The sequence below is a fragment of the Corvus moneduloides genome, chromosome 8, assembly GCF_009650955.1.
Source record: "Corvus moneduloides isolate bCorMon1 chromosome 8, bCorMon1.pri, whole genome shotgun sequence".
Lineage (NCBI taxonomy): Eukaryota > Metazoa > Chordata > Aves > Passeriformes > Corvidae > Corvus > Corvus moneduloides.
This window is the reverse complement of record NC_045483.1, coordinates 33,799,337-33,817,007: the sequence shown is the minus strand read 5'-3', so window position 1 is coordinate 33,817,007 and position 17,671 is coordinate 33,799,337. Positions and strand designations below refer to the sequence as shown.

The following is a 17,671-nucleotide window of genomic DNA, read 5'->3' as shown; positions in this document are numbered from 1 at the left end:
CGCTGCCCAGGGAGCCGGCGTGAGGTCACCGCAGCCGGGGTGCAAAGTGCAGCACCGAGATCCGGACCGCGTTCACCTGCCGGAGCTGGGAGTTCGCACGGTCCCGCGGGGACAGCCTCAGTCCCCCCGGCGCCGGGGCTGCAGCTCCCCAAAAGGGACCTCTCCCTGCATGGGCCACCTCACTCCCTCCCCAGCCTGGTGGGAGATGAAAAAAATTCCTGCTGCTCAGGCAGCCTGAAGAGCACCCCTTGCCCTTTCCCCAGGCCTCCTGGGCACACGGGGGTGGGATGAGACCTTCACCCAGCCTAGCTGCTGGGTATATTGCTCCTAGCAAATCCCATGGGCTCACAGAGCCTCGGAGGGGTTGATCCAGCAGTTTGGAGTAGTTTGGGGTTACAAACACTGCATTCAGGGTAATTCCTTGGCATCACCTCCAGTTCTAGGATCGATGTTGTAGATGAATACTTGCGTTTGATGTGGCTGCTGAGGGCTGATGTTATATGGCTGGTTGTTACAGCTCCTATGTAATGTAAATTAAACATGTAGCACAGGTGAGCCAGAAGGAAAGGTTGGCACTGAAATCTGAGCCAGGGGATGGGTTGTGGGCAGCTGCAGGTCTTGGCTCTGGAGTGGGACAGGCCTGCCAGGACCCAGGGGCCTGCTCAGCTGGTGGAGGGTTCAAAGTTGCGCATTAAAAAGAAAGCAACCAAATGAACATCCACAGCAAAAGACAAAGCAAACCACTCACAGAGAATAGAGAAGGGAAATGGTGTGGGAAGGTTCTGGCTGCTCTTAGAAAGCTTTTCAGATGTGCTCCAGCACAGCAATGCCTCTCAGGAGGAGCTGGGCTGCAGGCATTTTAAATATATGCCAAACACAAATGCAAATTCTGGCATTTTATTGTTTTGCAGGAGATTCAGCCCTGCTGTGTTGCTGCTTCTGGAGGGCCAGAGCTCCATGGCACTGCCTGTGTCTCTGCACATGGCCGTGGGTGACAAACTCCAGACATGGGACAGCCAAGTCTTGGTTTCTTAGGCAGGTGAGTCAGAGAAGTGGGGAAGGGAGCAAACAAGCTGGTTAGTCCCTCTCCTGGGAAATGGTGTGGAGCCAGAAGCAGCTGCTGCCTGCTTGTTCCATCTGCTCTGAGGCCCATGGCTGCCAGGGCGGAGTTATGGGTGAGGGGATGTTTGGGAATGCAGGAGGTCCCAGGGGAACTTCAAACCAGCTTTGCCTTTGGGAAGATAAACCCAGGTATAGAGAACCCTGGAATGTCTGTGTCACCCCTGGCACACAGCAGAGGGGGCGCTGGGGAAGTGAGGATTTCCCTGCAGGAGCACTGGAGAGCTCGGGCCTCTCCTACTGTTCAGACCATGCTGGGGATTGGTCTGTCAGACATGGGTGGAAATGGTCCCCGGAGTCTGTTGTCAGGGAGCCCCAGTGCAGGGAAAATTGGATTCAAGAGTCCCATGCTGTGTCTTGCAGTGAGCGGAGCCCTTGATGTCTCTGCTGGTTCAATCCCTGCCCCGCCTGATACTCCAGTTTGCAGTCCCAGTGCTCCCAGCCTTTGCCAACAGCCTGGCAGAAATTAATGTAAAAAAGAGCAAAACAGCTATTCGAGAATAGCTTGGAAATGTGTAAGAGCCCCTGGGTGTCTGTGTGTGGTGTCCTGCTTTTGTGGTGGAGCCTTTTAGGGTTGCTCTAGAGGCAATTCCAGAACACAGCTTTCTTTGTCATCCTCGGGCCCTGGTGACTGATCCGTGTGCTGCTGAAGGCGAACAGAGAGGGAGAAAATGCTGGCAGGACTGCAGAGGTTGCAAACCACAGGGAATGTGGGAATGTGGTGTGAGCAGGACATGCAGCCTGGAGCGAGTGGCTCTGGAGCCCAGGCCGTTTGCAAAGTCAATTGGAATTAGGAAAGCCGAACAGGGTGGGGAGGGAGCAGCTGGCAGAGAGCAGAGAGCCTGGGTAAAGAGGAGTCAGAAACTTTCCTGCTAGTTTGTCACTGGTCCCGAAGCAAAGGTTTGTGAATAAAAAGCAGTTTAACTGCTTTTCCAAGACGTGGCAGCCCCTTCGCCCTGCCTGGGGGATGAGCCGCTCTCCTTCCTTCCTCCTGCTTCCTTCTTTCCCTCCCCAAGGCAGTCTCCTGGGAGGTTTTCAGTCCAGCTGCAAATAGCTTGGTTGCACCCAGACTTCAAGATCTGAAGACCAGGAAAAATGTCGGATTGGGTAAAAGCAACCTCCACAGTTCCCTCGGGGAGTGGCTCAGCAGCTGCAGCAGTGAGGAACTCCCCGGCTGTGGATGTGCACAGTGGGACCCTGCAGGCTGTCTGGCCTCGCTTTGACCCACTGCAGTTACAAATACCCCTTCCCTGGGCCAGCTCTGAAGATTTAAAGGGATGCAGATGCTTTTTGCTACGGTGGTGAACTCTGACAACTGGTTTCTGAACCTGCTCCTGACCTCGGGATAGGCAGCTCCTGACTCGGTGCATTCATTTCTGCCTCCGTAATGCTTAAATATAGCGCAGCCCCGGGCCGTGGTGAGTCACACATTCCCAGGGACACTGTCAGGCTGTTGGCAGCGTTCCCGGCTTGGGAGGGAGAGGTGGCTACACCCGTCCTGTCCGCTCCTGTGGCCCCCGCGCCTGTGGGAATGAGCCCCGTCCCCGACGGAGCTGGAAAATCCCTCTTGGCTCCGCATCAGGAGCCAAGCTCCGGCTCCTGTGGGGCATTCCTCATTCCGAGCACACTCCCTACGTCGTGACTGTGCCAGGATCCTTCCCGTGGCATTCTGCTGGGGAGGACTTGGGAGAGAGGGACGGGAGCCCCTTTTCCATGGGCTTTGGCTGGCTCGGGGAGTTGCTGGTCGGTGTTTAGCAGGGGGAAGGGGCAGCTGGTGGTTCAGGTTAGTGCGCGATCCGTGGCTGCTTCAGAGCCCGCTTTGGGAGCCAGGTGAGTCACTGATTACCGGAACGAGAACTGCGGGTCGATGATGAAATCCCCGAGTCCCTCCGAGCCGGGTCAGAGTCCAGCAGCCAGGGAGGGTGGGCGGGGGTGGTTAAAGACCCCCTCCCTCCTGGGGGCCGAGCTCAAGTGTGTGGGCAGGTCCCTACAGCCTTGTGCTGCCCCCCTGCAGGAGAGCGTTCTGCCCCTGTGCTCAGGTGAGACCCCACCTGCAGAGCTGCCCCAGCCCTGGGGCCCAGCACAGCAGGGACCTGGAGCTGCTGGAGAGAGTCCAGAGGAGGCTCCAGGATGAGCAGAGGGATGGAGCAGCTCTGCTGGGAGGAAAGGCTGGGAGAGCTGGGATTGTTCAGCCTAGAAGAGAGAAAACTCTGTGGAGACCTCAGAGCCCCTTCCAGGGCCTAAAGGGGCTCCAGGAGAGCTGGAGAGGGACTTTGGACAAGGGTCTGGAATGACAGGACACAGGGAATGGCTTCCCAGTGCCAGAGGGCAGGGATAGATGGGATATTGGGAAGGAATTGTTCCTTGGGAGGGTGGGGTGCCCCTGGATCCCTGAAGTGTCCAAGGCCAGGCTAGATGGGGCTTGGAGTGATAGTGGAAGGTGTCCCTTACCCATGGCAGGGGGTTGGAACTGGATGAGTTTTAAGTACCTTCCAACCCAAACTATTCTGGGTTCTATGGTCCTGTCAGACCCGGATTTCCTTCCTCTTTATCTTATTCCTGCCCTGTGACATTCACAGGCCTTTTTCCCTATCTCTGACCTTATCCTGCCTTTTCAGCTGCAGCTGCTGTGGGCCTTACCCTTGCTGGGTTCCTCCCATGGTGGTGACCCCCCATGGTCCTGCTCCAGGTGCAGCTGTGCCAGAAGAGCCCCAGGGACCCAGGTAGGATGGTGGGAAGTCACCGGTTGCAGTAGGCCAGGGCTGATCCAGAGCCCTTTCCTTCCCCCAAGACCCGTCCTGGCAGGGGCAGGGCAGCAGCTCAGCAGCACAGGGTGGCTGGGGATGGAACCCAATCACCTTTCCAAAACAAAACAACGCTGGTGCACTTTAGGCTGATTTCCTATGCCACAGCTGCCCAATGTGTGAGCACATGAGCAGTGTCCTGGGGCAGCTCCCTACCTGCAAGCCAAGTGCTCCACGGGCAGCACACGGCTGCGTCCCACAGGCAAAAGGGTCAAGGCCTCTCACCAGCCCTTGCTGTGCTTTGTGCAGGTTCCTGATGACCAGAACTAAGCATGAGCTCCACTGCTCTGCGGGGTGAAGCTCAGGAACGGCTGTGGGTTTTGGTTATGGAGGAGGCCAGCCTGACCTTCCCACATGTGAGTTTATTGTGCTCTTGGAGACTCTGGTGCTTTCCTCCCTTCACTAGAACCATTCCAGGATCAGTGGCTGGTTGACCTTCTGGCTTCAGGAAATAGGTATGTCATCCCTGGAAAAGGGACACTCAGCAGCTGACCCTGCTTTCAGCCCAGCATGATCTGCCCTCCCCTCTTGCAGTCCTTTAGGGCTGTGTGTTCCCAGCGGAGACACAAAGTTTAGTGTTGAACAGGAATTTGGAGTAGGAGCAGCTCCTGCACCTGCCCACTGAGATGGTGCAGGGAAACAAAGGAGCTTAGTTTCCACAAATGGTGATAAAACTTTGTGTGATCAGATTTATAGCAGCCACATACGAGGAGAGTTGGATGTGGAGGATTTCTCACTGCTACTGGCAGTGGCTTTTATTTTAAGCCTGTTCACTTTTTTTTTAAAACATTAAAAATTTTATTACAAAAAATGTAACAGTAAGGCAATTTCTCAGTTGTCAGTCACTGTGAGCCCAGACAGTTTTCAATCATGTTTAATACAAAACTAGATTCACACAGGAGCCACGCCAGGGATCCAAAAGCCCTTTGAGAAATGATGGGGTAAGGCAGAAGCAGCAGCACCAGTGTAATCCCTTACACAGTCAGCGTTGGAGGCATGGACACCACTGCAGTGGAGGAAACAGGGATTGTCTGCAGTTTGAAAATCTAATCCAACCCTACTGCCATAACCTGAAACATTCCTGATATGCCTCAGCAGACTCAAGGTTTAATTTTGAGGGATTTTTTTTTTCCCCTTTAACCAAGTGAAATTTTCTACTGTCACAAGTAGAAAATTCTTTCCTGAAGAATTATCTGTGAGTGGTTCACTGCTTTAAGAAGTCGTGCACCAGAACATTTGTACTCCCCAAGCAATGCCTGAGACTGATGCTGTTTAATACTGGAAATACTCACTGGCATTGAGGTGAGGGAGGGAACTGCTGACCAAAATTCCCCATCTCTGGCTTTTTTTTCGTCCTTTGGTGATTGTTGAATAGAGTTGGGACAGCAAGAGCAAATGCTTTCCACACCTGTTCCTGATGGCAGTACAGGGATTTTGCTTTGTGCTCCTTTACAAGGTAGGACTGGCATTTATGGATGCCCCACACTGTTCACAGGACCCTTGTACTTGCAGGGAGGGGGTGGGAGTTACCTGCAGCCATAGTTACCTTTTTGGAACTTTACAAACTAAAAGAGAGGGGAAAGAGAAAAGAGAGAACCATGGAGAGGAACAGAGCCCGATGAAAAAGTGAGAAAACTCAGATAGGCACAAATGTTAGGGGTTTGGGGTTTTTTTAATTATTACAATTTAGTGCTCAAAGATCAGCTCTGCTAACCCCGTTCTGGGGTGAATTTATTTAGATCAGCTCCTGCTCTCGGTAAAGGAGCAGTACAGATGTGAGGGGGGGACTGTGCACTTTGTGTTCTCAAGTTATGGATGGACCTTGTTTTCCAGCTGCCAAAAGCCAGGCAGAATTCAGGAAGGTGCAGGGCTAGGGATGGGCAGTTCTGTGGGTCCCACTGCTACCAGGCTCAGTAGAAATTTAACAATCTGTTTTCCAGCAAAGACTTTTTAAAGTGTCTTCTAAAAGTATGCAGTTCCTCCAACTATAGTACCTTAAACTGCATTCCCAGTATTCCAGAGGTATTTCTAGCACGTTTAACAATAGGTTTTGTACATTTTGGCTCAATTGCCAAGATTTTATTGAGGCAGAAAATCCAATTAACCAAAATTGGAATTTTTCCTTGGTAAAGACTTCAGGCTTGACCCCTAAATCAGTAAAACTGAACTGTTTTGGTAGAGGCAGGTGCAGCACCCTTTGATTTTTGTCCTCATGCTATTGAGATATTTGGATATTCTGCTAAAAATCCTGCTGTGGAAAGGAAAGGGTTCAGGAAAGTGAGCCTGCATCTAAGAAAGGTTCAGGACTATAAATAGGCTGAGAGTTTCTCCTGAAACCTCGAGAGCTGGGAGAAGGACGAGGGGTGGGGAGCATTCTGTGAGGACACTGTGTTACCTCAGCACCTGAAGTCTCAGAACCAATTTGAAATTCTAGTGTCCTAAGGCACAACAATTTTGATTAATGACGAGGGGAACATCCCCGTCCCCACTGCCTGAGAAGCAGAGGGAAGAGCTGGCTGCCAGGACAGAACAAAAGCAGCATTTGTTCGTGTGGACAAACATTGCAGAAGTGGAGGGAAGATGGGCTGTGGGTGTTCCCAGGCCGCTCTGACGCTGTGGAAGCATCCTGGCTCTGCCTGTGGAGCTGCTGGCTCATGTGGTCAAGCTTAAGAGCCAAATTCTCCACAGAGGCCGTGAAGGAAGAAAAGTTTAAGAAGTGGGGCTTTTGTGGAAGTGGAACACCAGGCTAAAACATGGTAATAACCTGTTTTCCAGAGAAAAAATAAAACATGCCCGCAGTGGTCAGGCACTCTAGGAGAGCAAAGAGTCGAGTGTCTGGGAATTGAGGAATAGGAATGGGTTTAATTCAGCATTCCTTAGAAAGGAGCCCTCCCAGGGAATCATCCTGCCCTAAGGCTGGCAGGGGTGAGGAGGACTCCGGACAACCCCTGGCTGCCCACACTGCTCAGAGGGATGATGGTGACAGGAACACCACACACAACACCACTGTAAGTTGTGGCCCTCGTCTGTATTTTGTCCTTTTTTTTTTTCCAGTAACACTCGTCAGCCTCAGTATTTTCTGTCGGTAAGACCTGGGGGGGATTTGGAGGGAACTAAAAGCACGTTTGTCCTGTCCACAGCTGACACAGCGGCGTGGGTGGGGATGGACCTGTAGTGGAGTGTTTGTTAGTCAGTTGTAAACTGCCAGCTGTGTGCATTTCACACACACTGAGTACTCTAGAGGCCAGGCTGCGTCATTCCAGCTCCGATAACGTGCACGGCCGTCGGAATTCCTGTCCCCGCTCGTGGAGCCATTTATTGGATACTGCAAAGACACAAAGGTACTGGGTCACTGCACCTGGTCAGCTCCTCCTCTACTGAACCTAAATATGCTCTAGGCCAGCTTTTGGTTAAGCACAGGATTATCTTAATTTTCTGATGGTTTTTAATCACAGAACTGGGGTTGGAAGGGGCCTTAAAAGACTTTCTCATTCCAACCCCACTGCTATGCACTAATGCGTGAAGTTAGTCTAATAAAAAAACCAACCAAACAACAAAGCAACAAAAAACCTTCCAGTATGGCTGCAAAGCTACAAAAAGATTCTTAAAGTAGATACAATATTACATTTACTTTATACATGTAATGAATGGAATATATTTAACATACAGAGAGATACGAGGTAGATAAAGTAAATTAAATAGATTTCTTTACAAAGAACTTAATTTCTGAAGTCCAGAGGAAAAAGAAAGCCAAGCCACCCCCCAGCACAGGGCAGACTCGGGTCGGAGGCAGGTACTCACCCCATTTATTTCCCACTAGCACCGGGCAGGCCGCGTGCCGCGTGCTGTAATCGCCTTCTCCACTGGGGAAGAGGTTGTACCAGAAGACAGCTGTTCCCTGGGGAGGGCAGGGAACACTCAGCCCTTTGCTCTGTACAACACACACTTTCACACCAGCTCACTGAAGAGTAAGGCAAAGGTGGCTGCATTTGTGTTTCAGATTCTCCTTTGGAACTGAAGGCTCTTTTCCATATTCTAACATTTGCTTCCTTAGGAATAAGTCTCCTTTGACCTATTGTATGTCTATAGACTTGGCTCTTAATTTTTTTTAAAATCCTAAGCCACTTTCATTCAACTCCTGACCAGTTAAAGAAAGCCAAGATTATTTACTAAAGACGAACAGCAGGCCAGCAAAGACAAACCTTGCTTGACGGAAAAAACTGACAGGAGAATCTCCTAGAGATGCCTCAAGACTAATCAACTGATAGATCTGAGTATTTTCAAGATGTGTTTTGAAGCATTTAAATGTTTTGCAGTATCAACACATGGAATGTCAGGGCCCTTGGAATCACCAGCACAGCTCCAGTTGCTGCACTTAAGGAAAATCACAGCACTGGTATGACAGCACAGAGGTGCTTACAGTTATTTTAAAGGTTCACTTTAAAGCTCTGTTTGGTGCCTGTTCTGTTTGAGTAGGTGGGGAGGAGTGGTTTTATCTGCTGGATAAATCCTGCTCACCTTTTTTGGCCAAACGCTGGCTCCCACTTCAGGGAAGACCGTGGCTCCCCCTGCTGACACATCGCTCATCTGAACAGGTGGGGAAGCACAGGTGAGTTCAGGCTGATAAAATCTCACTTTTTAGTAAAAGTGAAGTTTAATTTCGACGTAAACCCCTTAAAAAGGCCAAACCTGCTCTGTTCCCAGTGCAGTCCCAGCCTTGTCCCTCCCACTTGAGTGTTAAGGCAGTGAACATGCTGTAAATTCTGATGCAGATACAAAAATAAACAGGCAGGCAAATAATTTCAGCTAATGCTCAAATTTGGGGGAAAAATCCTCCTTAAGACACATGGAAGAACCACAAAGTCTGGGTAATAACACGCCCCCCCCCCCCCCCCATGTATTACCCCAAAGTTAGTGGCTGCTTCACTTGCAAGTCCCTTCAGTAAAAAAGAATGAAAAAAAAAAGCAGAATTAAATCATTCAGTGGTACAGAATATGCAGTGACAGATGGCAGAAATTTATCACTTACATAAAACAACCAAGTAGCAATTCTGTTGCCTGTTCCCAATTCCTTAAAAGCATCTGGCTCATCTTTCTGTGAACAAAAGCAGGCAGATTCCATCAGCATTTCTTTCTGGTTGCTGAGAGCAGCCAGTGACGCACAGCTGCTGAGCCAGCAGCACGCAACAGACTTGTGCAGAAGAATTAATCCAACCCCCTGATTTGGAAGGAGGGGAGGAATGCAATAGGAGTGAATCTATTAATTTAAATAAACCAGGCACTTTGAAATTCTGTCAGGGAGGGAGGAAGGGTGGGCATTAAGCCCAGATTTCTAATGGGCAAGAACAACTGTGCTGTCTGAGGCTGAGTCTATAAATCCTCCTCACAGCAAACTGAATTATTTAATTACACTCATCCCCCCTTGTCCTTGGCAGCAGCCAGGGCAGCTCTCAGTCCCAGGGGCAGCTGGGACACCTCCCTGCCACACTCCACTTTGGATTCCAGCTGGGAAGCAGGGAGGAAGCCTCAGTGACAAACCAGGCAACTAAGACGTGTTTAGCACTTGGCTTACAAGAATGAACCCCCATTTTGATGAGTTTTGACACCAACTTCTGTCACACCTCTGTTTTTAAACCCACCCCCTGAGGCCACAATTTGTGTGCACTGAAATTCCAGCAATTGTTACTCCAGGAAACAACCCCAGGGCTTCCAAACAAAACCTGTTACTCAGTTGCAATGCCTTGGAGCACCTGCTTACAGAGCAGAGATCCTGATTCAGAGTTGGTGGCTGGGATTGGCAAGATTAAGGTTAATCTGAAGGAGTTAAACCACACAGAATTATGCCCAGTAAATAACCAACTGAATTTCAGCAGTCTGCAATTTAAACTGGAATAAAACAGGTGGACAACTTCAATCAAGAACTTAAGGAGAGTGAAATAAGACTTTTTCCAGTTGTCAGGAGTCTGCTGGCACTCATCTTACAGGTAACAACCTCCACAGGTTCAGCTGGTGGTTTAGAGGGCTTTCTCCACGGACATGGATTAGGAAAGTGGAAGAGCTACAAAATTTAATGCACGTTGAAGAACAGAGAGTGTGCCCCAGCCCAGAAGCCCAGGCTTCACCAGGTCTAGCTCTCCTCCAGCTCTTTACTTGCCCGTGCAAAGTCAAAGTGGGGCTCATACTGTCCTCCCACTCCATAATTTGCCACCTGAAAAAGAGAAACACAGCGCTTGTGAAGAAGAAAGAGGTGAAGACAAAACAGGACTTACCCTTCCAAAATCAAAATGAGGCTCATACTGGCCTCCTACGCCGTAGTTGGCTACCTACAGTGGAAGGAGAAGCACAGGATCTAGTAAATCAGTATTTATCCAGGCAAGAGTTCGACTGTCAGCTACAGCCTTTGCACAGATGAAGTTTAAACACCAAGTCCCAGGAAATGTCGAGCCTCTGTCAGCTACAAGAGCACATCCAAGACTGGCACTGCAGGATGCAGCGTGCTCCATGGAAGGAACCTGGTGCTTCCCAGGCTAGAAAAGCATTTTTCTCCTACAGAAAACTTTTCAGCCTCTGTTCTCTTCAAAACGTGTTACGGTGCTTTTACATCATCAAATTTAAACCACTTTTTGACCTAAATTTAAATGTGTCAATAGAGAGGGTCACCTGTCCTTCTTGCCAATTGGTTATAAAAAAATAACCTCATTTTTTAACCAGCTCCATGGCCATTTTATCACCAGGAACCTTGACAGAGGGGCAAGGAGCAGAGCAGGTTTCAGAACCACTTTGTGGGTGTCCTGCTTCCCAGGTACTCAGGCTCTGCTCACAGTCAGGGAAGCAGCTGCTCATTTAAAGGCCTCAAGCAAATAAACAAAAGCACTTCTAAGTTACAATTTTCTCAAGTTACACATACAGCCAGTGTTCCCCACACCCCAGGGACAGCAGGCACACTGGTGGCCTTCCTTGAGTACAAGTCAAGCTAAACTTTTAACTGTCTCCAACAGCAGCAAAGTTTGACCCTGCAGCCATGAAACTCAGTTAGTCTAAATGAAAAGGAATTACACAGCCAGAGTTTCAGTTATCACTGTTTCCTTTCAGCCCCAAAAAGCCACTTCACACTGAACAGCTGCTCTGCAAAGACAGCTTTGTTTCCTCCTCTCTGTAAATAAGTGAGTTTTTGTGGTCACCCACCCTGAGCAAGCACAAGCCATCCATCCACAGTGAAATGCTGACTGCCATCCAGCACCAAACCCACCCTGACACTCACCTGCAGCTCCTCTGCTGTGGAGACATCCAGCCCTGTCAGGTCCTGGATCCTGGTGTTGATCCGGGACACCACCGGGCTCTCGTACCCCGACAGCCACGCGCTGAGGGGGGGACAGTTAGTGACACGTGACAGCAACAGGCGGCACGGCAGCAACACTTGGAGTTACTTGGAATGTCAGATTAGTTCTTAGGACTTGTCAAGAATTTGGTAGCATGACCAGGTGTGCTTCTAGGGCATTACAAAGCCCTGAATTCAATGAAGGTGTTTTCTAGAAAGACCAATTCCAGCACTGGTTTAAGGGAGCTCCCTAAGCAAGGGCCTGCATTCCCACACTGGGCTGAAGGAAATGTTCCCAACAGTGCTTCAGGCTCTTTTTTAAACTAGGCATGCACAGTTCTGCTCTTACCCCACTCCCACCAGCTAATGCAGCCCCCAGGGGCGATGGGTTTTGAAGCAAGATTTGGGAGGGTGGGTTGCTGTATTTGTCTGTGTAGCTGTAACTCAGCTCCCCGAAATGTCACACACTTCCAGGCCAGCACTCTGTGAGCTGCCCTTTCTCATCACTTAGCCCTGCAATGCTACTAAAAATCACTCTGAAAACAATTAAATAATGCATTAAATTGAACAATTTCTACCAGAACAGCCTATTACAAATCTGGTATTTAGCACATGCTTCAGGTACACAGATTTTTAAGGGGGGGAAAACCCCAAACTAACCCCTTTTTAAAAAAAATATAAATGTGGAAGGTCAGCCTCAGTTTCAAGGGCATCTTTCAAAATGTTTGCCTCCTACTGTGTATTAGAGTTTTTCAACACCTGCTCACCTGATGCCTGTTTCTCTTGCTGCTTTTCTCATCCCATGCCAACCACTGCACTAATATGGGTGATAATACTGATGATTTGGGGCTCATTTTCCCCCATTTTGTTTTTTTGGCAGGAAAACAGAGACAGCTATTTCTACCTTTTTTTTTTCTAGCAGCTGACTCAGCTTTTAGGCTCAGCAGTGCTTCCTGCTGGACAGAAATCTCTGTGCCCAGAGCCCAGCTGGAAACTATCAGTTGCAGCATCCCTGTATTTTTACTCAAATCAACCTTCACATCTACACTAAATTAAAGTTTTCTTTAATTTGTATTTAAAAAACCCATAAATCCCCGAAGACTTTGCCTGGGAGGAACAGCAGCCTGATACATGACACAAGGCACTGACACAGGTTACAGAATCTCTATGAGCATTTTCTCAATGACAAATGAACTATAAGATGATAAAAGAAATCACATTTCTCAAGACAGACATGCACAGACCCATCCACTGCTGAACGCTGTTAGTACGAGGAGATGTTACAACACAACCTGCTTTGATTTCAGGTGGCAGAAGAATGCAAAGACATGGATATGAAGCATTTACCAAACAAAAACCCCAAAAAGCAGCCATGCTACACAGCCATGGTGACCAGGTAATGCTCACAAGCAGCCCTAACCTCACATTTAAGGCACAAGAAAAACCCTGACACACCTACCAGCTTCAGAGTGTAGGCTCTCTCTGCTTCTGCCCAGTCTGTTAATAAAGGCTTAAAGGAAAAAAACCCGAAGAAAGGAAAACCCAAGCATTCTTGCTGTGTTGGTTATTCAGAGTGGCAATGAATGCTTCACCAGGAGAAAACTGCAGCCTTTCAGGAAGGGGAGTACTGTATGTATTTTAAAAATAAAATTAACTGCCTCAGCATACAAAGAAAGCCTATGAAAGGTGGAGGAACAGGGAATTGAAACCATATTCCAAGTGCCAGCCTGTCTGCTGGGTGCTGAGCTAAACCACAGGGAGGCCTACAGGGGGATTTAACCCTGAAGGTGTTATGAAACCTGCATCCATGGCCTTGCCTGCTCACAGAGTATTCCAGCTGTCCCACATTCCCTCCTCCGGTGCTGCCTCAGCTTGGTCCCTCGCTGATAGAAGTGCCTCATTCAAAACAGTTTCTTCACACAAAGTTGGCTTTTCTCCTGCCCTTGTCTTTCAAAGAAAGACACTCCCTGACCAGTGGTGCAGGAGGTGCAGCATTAACAGCCTTAAGCATGCTCAGCAACCTGTTTTCTTTTGATATTTACGTAATTCCCCGTCCAGTAACTGCACACAGCTCTGCTCTTCCATGGCCATCTGTCAGATGAGACACTGAATTTGACAGGTTCATTGCATTCTGTCGTATCTTTGACCAGCTGCCACCTCCGAGTCCGTGATGGGCCCTAACAAAAAGGGACAACTCCTGGGAAGCCCAGGCAGGGCAGCTCAAGATGGCACTGAGTTACAGCAGGATTTGGTATTTTGTTAGTGACCACCACACAAGTTTGGGGTTTTGCTGACCCACTCGGCTTTGTAAAGAGCCATCCCTGAGCTGTTACAAAAACCAGAATGCTTCCATTAGCGTGCTGAATTCACACCAGGGGGGCTTTTAACAACTTTTGTACGCATTACAAATGGACAGGAATAATCACATTGACTCATGGAATCGAGAAATGACTTGGTTGGAAGGGACCTGAAAGCTCATCCCATTCCACCCCCTGCCATGGGCAGAGACACCTTCCACTAGACCAGGTTGCTCCAAGCCTTGGCCACTTCCAGGGATGGGACAGCCACCAAATGTCCCATATTCCTCCCTCTTATAATTCTGCGTGGGGCACCTTAGCGATTTTTAATGGCACAATGCTTCTACACAGAAATAGACCAAGCAGTACATTAAGGAAAAAACAGACAATTCTCTGGAGCTACTGAACACACAAGGGGCACATCCCCCCAAAATCTCATCTCCTCAGCTGCTCTGGTCAGTCTAGGAGCAGACATTACACCCCAACACTACTTCTGTAAGTCACTGGCCACAAAATACTGGCATTTATGTTTAAAAGCCTTCTAAGATACACGTGGTGTGCAGAAAAGTACCAGCAGAGACACAACATGGAGCGAGTAAAAGCCCAGCCTGGTATTTCTGAAGTGGAAACTTTTAACATTACGTGCTGCAAGCTCTGGCTGCCTGCTGGGAGGAGAGAGAAGGGGGAAAAGGCAGTTTTTATCTTTAAAAGCAGTGTGTGAGTGGGTGGGTTTATCCTGGTGCTGCACACACGGCTCGGTGGTGCTGGCAAGGTGCCCCCCTTCACAGAGCTGCCACGTCCCACCAAGGGAACAGTAGCTCTCTCAGAGACAGGAATGCTGTAATTTAGGAGGGCATGTGCTGGGAAGGAATGTTTGGAGGGGGAAAGCAGTCATCTATTAAAAAAAATAAAGTGAGCATTTTTTGGTTTTCAGGAGCAATGATTCACCGAAACCCAAACCAGCTCAAGCAGCTCCAAGGGAAAGATGTCTCTGGAAGTGCAGGAGAGCAGCAGGAACAGCACAGGCCCTCTAAATCAGGCTGGTGGGGGTGGCTTCTGCCTCCTACTCCAGATTTAGGTGTCAAGTTCTCTTGGAAAGTCCATAACCATCCTGCAAATCTGCACATGGATGAAAGCAAAGGCATGGGGAAGCAGGAGAAGGGCAGTCCCTCTCTACCCTCCAGGCTGTTCCTACCCTCAAAAAATGGTGTTCCCTACTTCTTGGATGTTTCTCTACAATTTTAATTCCAGCTTCCAGTGAGATACTGAATTTAAAAACTTAGTTCAGTAAAATACTATTTACTTCTGAGAGTTCCTTGGGTACATTGGAAGGAAGCCCCACAGTGCCACATTTTTGAGCACCAAACCTTAATAAGAATTTAAAGGTCCGATTCCCCAGGCTCTGTCCTGGGTTTTTAATTGGCCTTTAATGCTGGGTAGTGCCTTGTGCTATTTTTTCTGACTGGCATCTGCAACACCTCAGGGAATAACGCTTCCTACTAATGAAAAATCGCAACTCTAAATAAAAAGTTCCTTCACTAAGCCTCATCTATTTAAATAGGCACCAATTATGCATCCCAATTTCCATCAGTAATCTGGTCACCTTCTGCAATTCCCATCATTAGCACATCAAGTTTGACATGAGGGGATCCGAATGGATGAAGGAGTTTCCTCAGTAAATACCCCAGAGCTGTCTGGCACAGAGGACAAACCCCACAAGTGCATAAATGAAATACACAGTGACAAATAACCAAGATAGGTAAGACATGGACAGACCCGAACATTAAAAACAAATAAAAATGAAATGCAATGCATGTCCAACAAGAAGATGAACGTTCCTGAAGTCGCTCCCTGGGGGCAGTTTTAAGGAGCAAACATGTAAGAGCTTCCCAGACAACTCCCAAAGGATTCCCACCACCTGCGTGTGCCAATGAGCACACAGACCCACGTGCTGCAAAGGTGCGAGGCATAAAAATAAATGTTTTCAACTTGCCACTAGAGTGGCCTTAAGGACCTCAGCTCCAGTGGTTTTCCAGTTTTCCTGAGACTTATCATCATTCCTGAATCAATCACCTCCCTGTGGTCCCGTATTTGGAAGCACTTTTACCTCTCTGAAGAAATTCACAGCTAAGGCCCTTCAGCTCTGGGCCATTCTAAGTTCAGGGGTTTGTTCAAAGCAGCTGAAAGAACTCTGGGTTTCTATTCAAGCAGCAGCTACGTACCATCATTTCAACAAGGAAATCCCTTAAAATCATCACCTAGCTTTAATGTGCAGTGCTCCCAGGAATTACAGCAGCTCCCTAGCTCTGAGCAGGTGTGGATACAGAAGCTTAGGAGCAGAGGTGAGCCAGGCAGGTGCCCCATTGCCCCGGGCCCCAGCAGAGCCCCACACCCACGTTTAGAACGTTAGTCCCAGCGCACAAGCCATGCTCAGCCAGAGAGGGCACTTCCACCTCGGAATGCCACCCCTGACAAGGAATCCCTACTTCAGCAGACCACGTGCTTTGTTATGCGACAGCTCAGCTTGCTTTAGCCCACTCTCTTCGGAAGAAAGGCTGAAGAATAAGAGAAGTTACACAAAATCCCTGCCCGCGTTTAGCGCTGAAGCAGCACGGCCCCAGGACACACTTCCTCAGACAAGGAATCCCTTCCCCTTACCTCTTAGAGACTCTGTAATGTGCTGTGGTCAGTTTCCCAGTCTCAGGGTCATGAACAGTAGCACGGCTCAGCTACAAAAAGAGAAAGGACAAGGCTTACCCACCTCGCAGGCTGCTTTTTGGCCAAGCCCCAGGTGTTTGAAAGGGTTCCGATTGGTCCGGATGCGATGCTCGCAAATTAGCAATGGTTGGAAGGGCAACACAAGCTGCAGCTGCCATGTCCAAATCACAACAAATTGGTTGGAATAATTTGGTTAGATTGTCCTTTCACTTTTTTCCTCCCTTTACTATTTTTCCTTTTTGTTTTTTTGGTTTAAAAATCAAGAACTTTCTGCAAGTAATTTATGATGCTGAGTTTCCCAGACGATTCCTCCTCACCCAGAAGTTTAACTCCTCCCAGAATTTTGGCTCAGTGCTGAAGGCCTGTGCAGCAAACCTTTAATTACCGTGGCTAAAACCAGGGGAGGGCAGGCAGGGGCAGGTGGTTTCTTTCAGATCCAGCCAATTTTGGAAAGCACAGGCTAAATTCAGCACTTGTAGTACTTAACAGACAAGCTGAAAAGAACCAGGAGCCCGGTGGAAATGAGCCTGTGTTCTGCCAGATTTGTGTCAAGCAGGAGGTAAAGGAGCCCAGCTGGGAGTGTGGGATTATCCTGGACAAGGAGATGTGTGTTTGTGTGCACAGCAAGGACCTGAAGCATCTCCTACACCCAAAAAGGCACTTCGAGGTCTGCTACATTTTCCAAAGAAAGGGAGGACAATTCTTGGTTGTGAGAAGAGCAAGAGGAAAGGAATATATAGATTAAAAACAAAACCAGATTCTACTGAAGGTTTTGTAGCATCTTGTATTTCTCACACTGACTGCAGAGACTTGCTTGAAAAAACGCACACTGAGAAGGCGACCAAAAAGGAAAGAACAAATCAAAACACGCCCCCAGAACTTCCAGCTGAAGGAAAAGACTGAGGAACTCAGCAGTAACAGCCTGTTACAGATCTCAGGGAATCACATGGTGGACTACACAGCTGTCTCTTCAGCCCACCTCGTTTCCCCATAATGAGCAGGATGTCCACACTCATTACAGGCCCAAAACCTCTGGCATGGAGCTCTCTTACCTTTTGCTAATTCTGTAATGTGCCGTCTCCAAGGCTCCCGTTATGGGGTTTGAAATGGTGGCTCGCCTCAGCTGTGAAGCGAACCATCAGAAGTTGCATTACAAGCACAATCTGCATCCCAGCAATCCGACCATTCAGAAGCCTCGGGAGGGGGACAACGCCACCAAGCCACCACCGCCACCGCCCCGGCACCGCTGCCGTGGTCTGTCTGCCATGGAGGGGTGGGGGGCCACGGGGAATGAGGGGGAGGCTCCAGTTTTACTAAAAGAAAGGTCTCTTGTTTGGTTTTTTAAGGTTTTCCACAAGTCCTGTTTCCATGTCTGTAGCGAGAACATTTCTACAGCAGCTTTGATTTCTTGTGCA

The 17,671-nt window shown here is 48.8% G+C and overlaps 1 protein-coding gene and 1 long non-coding RNA gene across 5 annotated transcripts in view; one reads left to right on the top strand and one right to left on the bottom strand.

Moving 5' to 3' along the window:
• The first annotated feature begins 148 nt into the window (after positions 1–148).
• LOC116447348 lies at positions 149–5,537 on the top strand. The gene is made up of 3 exons (XR_004241561.1): positions 149–1,039; positions 3,738–3,842; positions 4,173–5,537. It is a non-coding gene; the product is annotated as an uncharacterized LOC116447348 (long non-coding RNA).
• Positions 4,646–17,671, bottom strand: part of P4HA1 (prolyl 4-hydroxylase subunit alpha 1) — a 28,738-nt gene continuing 15,712 nt past the window's right edge. Inside the window, exons 9-15 of one of the 4 annotated variants that reach the window (XM_032116465.1) lie at positions 17,309–17,379; positions 11,185–11,284; positions 10,193–10,246; positions 8,953–9,018; positions 8,442–8,510; positions 7,725–7,821; positions 4,646–7,248 (exon numbers count right to left, since the gene is read on the bottom strand). In XM_032116465.1, coding sequence (XP_031972356.1) covers positions 7,178–7,248; positions 7,725–7,821; positions 8,442–8,510; positions 8,953–9,018; positions 10,193–10,246; positions 11,185–11,284; positions 17,309–17,379 — 528 coding nt within the window. In that variant the 3' untranslated portion in view covers positions 4,646–7,177. Of the gene's footprint in view, positions 7,249–7,724; positions 7,822–8,441; positions 8,511–8,952; positions 9,019–10,077; positions 10,132–10,192; positions 10,247–11,184; positions 11,285–16,196; positions 16,268–17,308; positions 17,380–17,671 lie in introns of all 4 variants that reach the window. The other 3 variants (XM_032116467.1, XM_032116464.1, XM_032116466.1) reach the window with 3 other exon arrangements.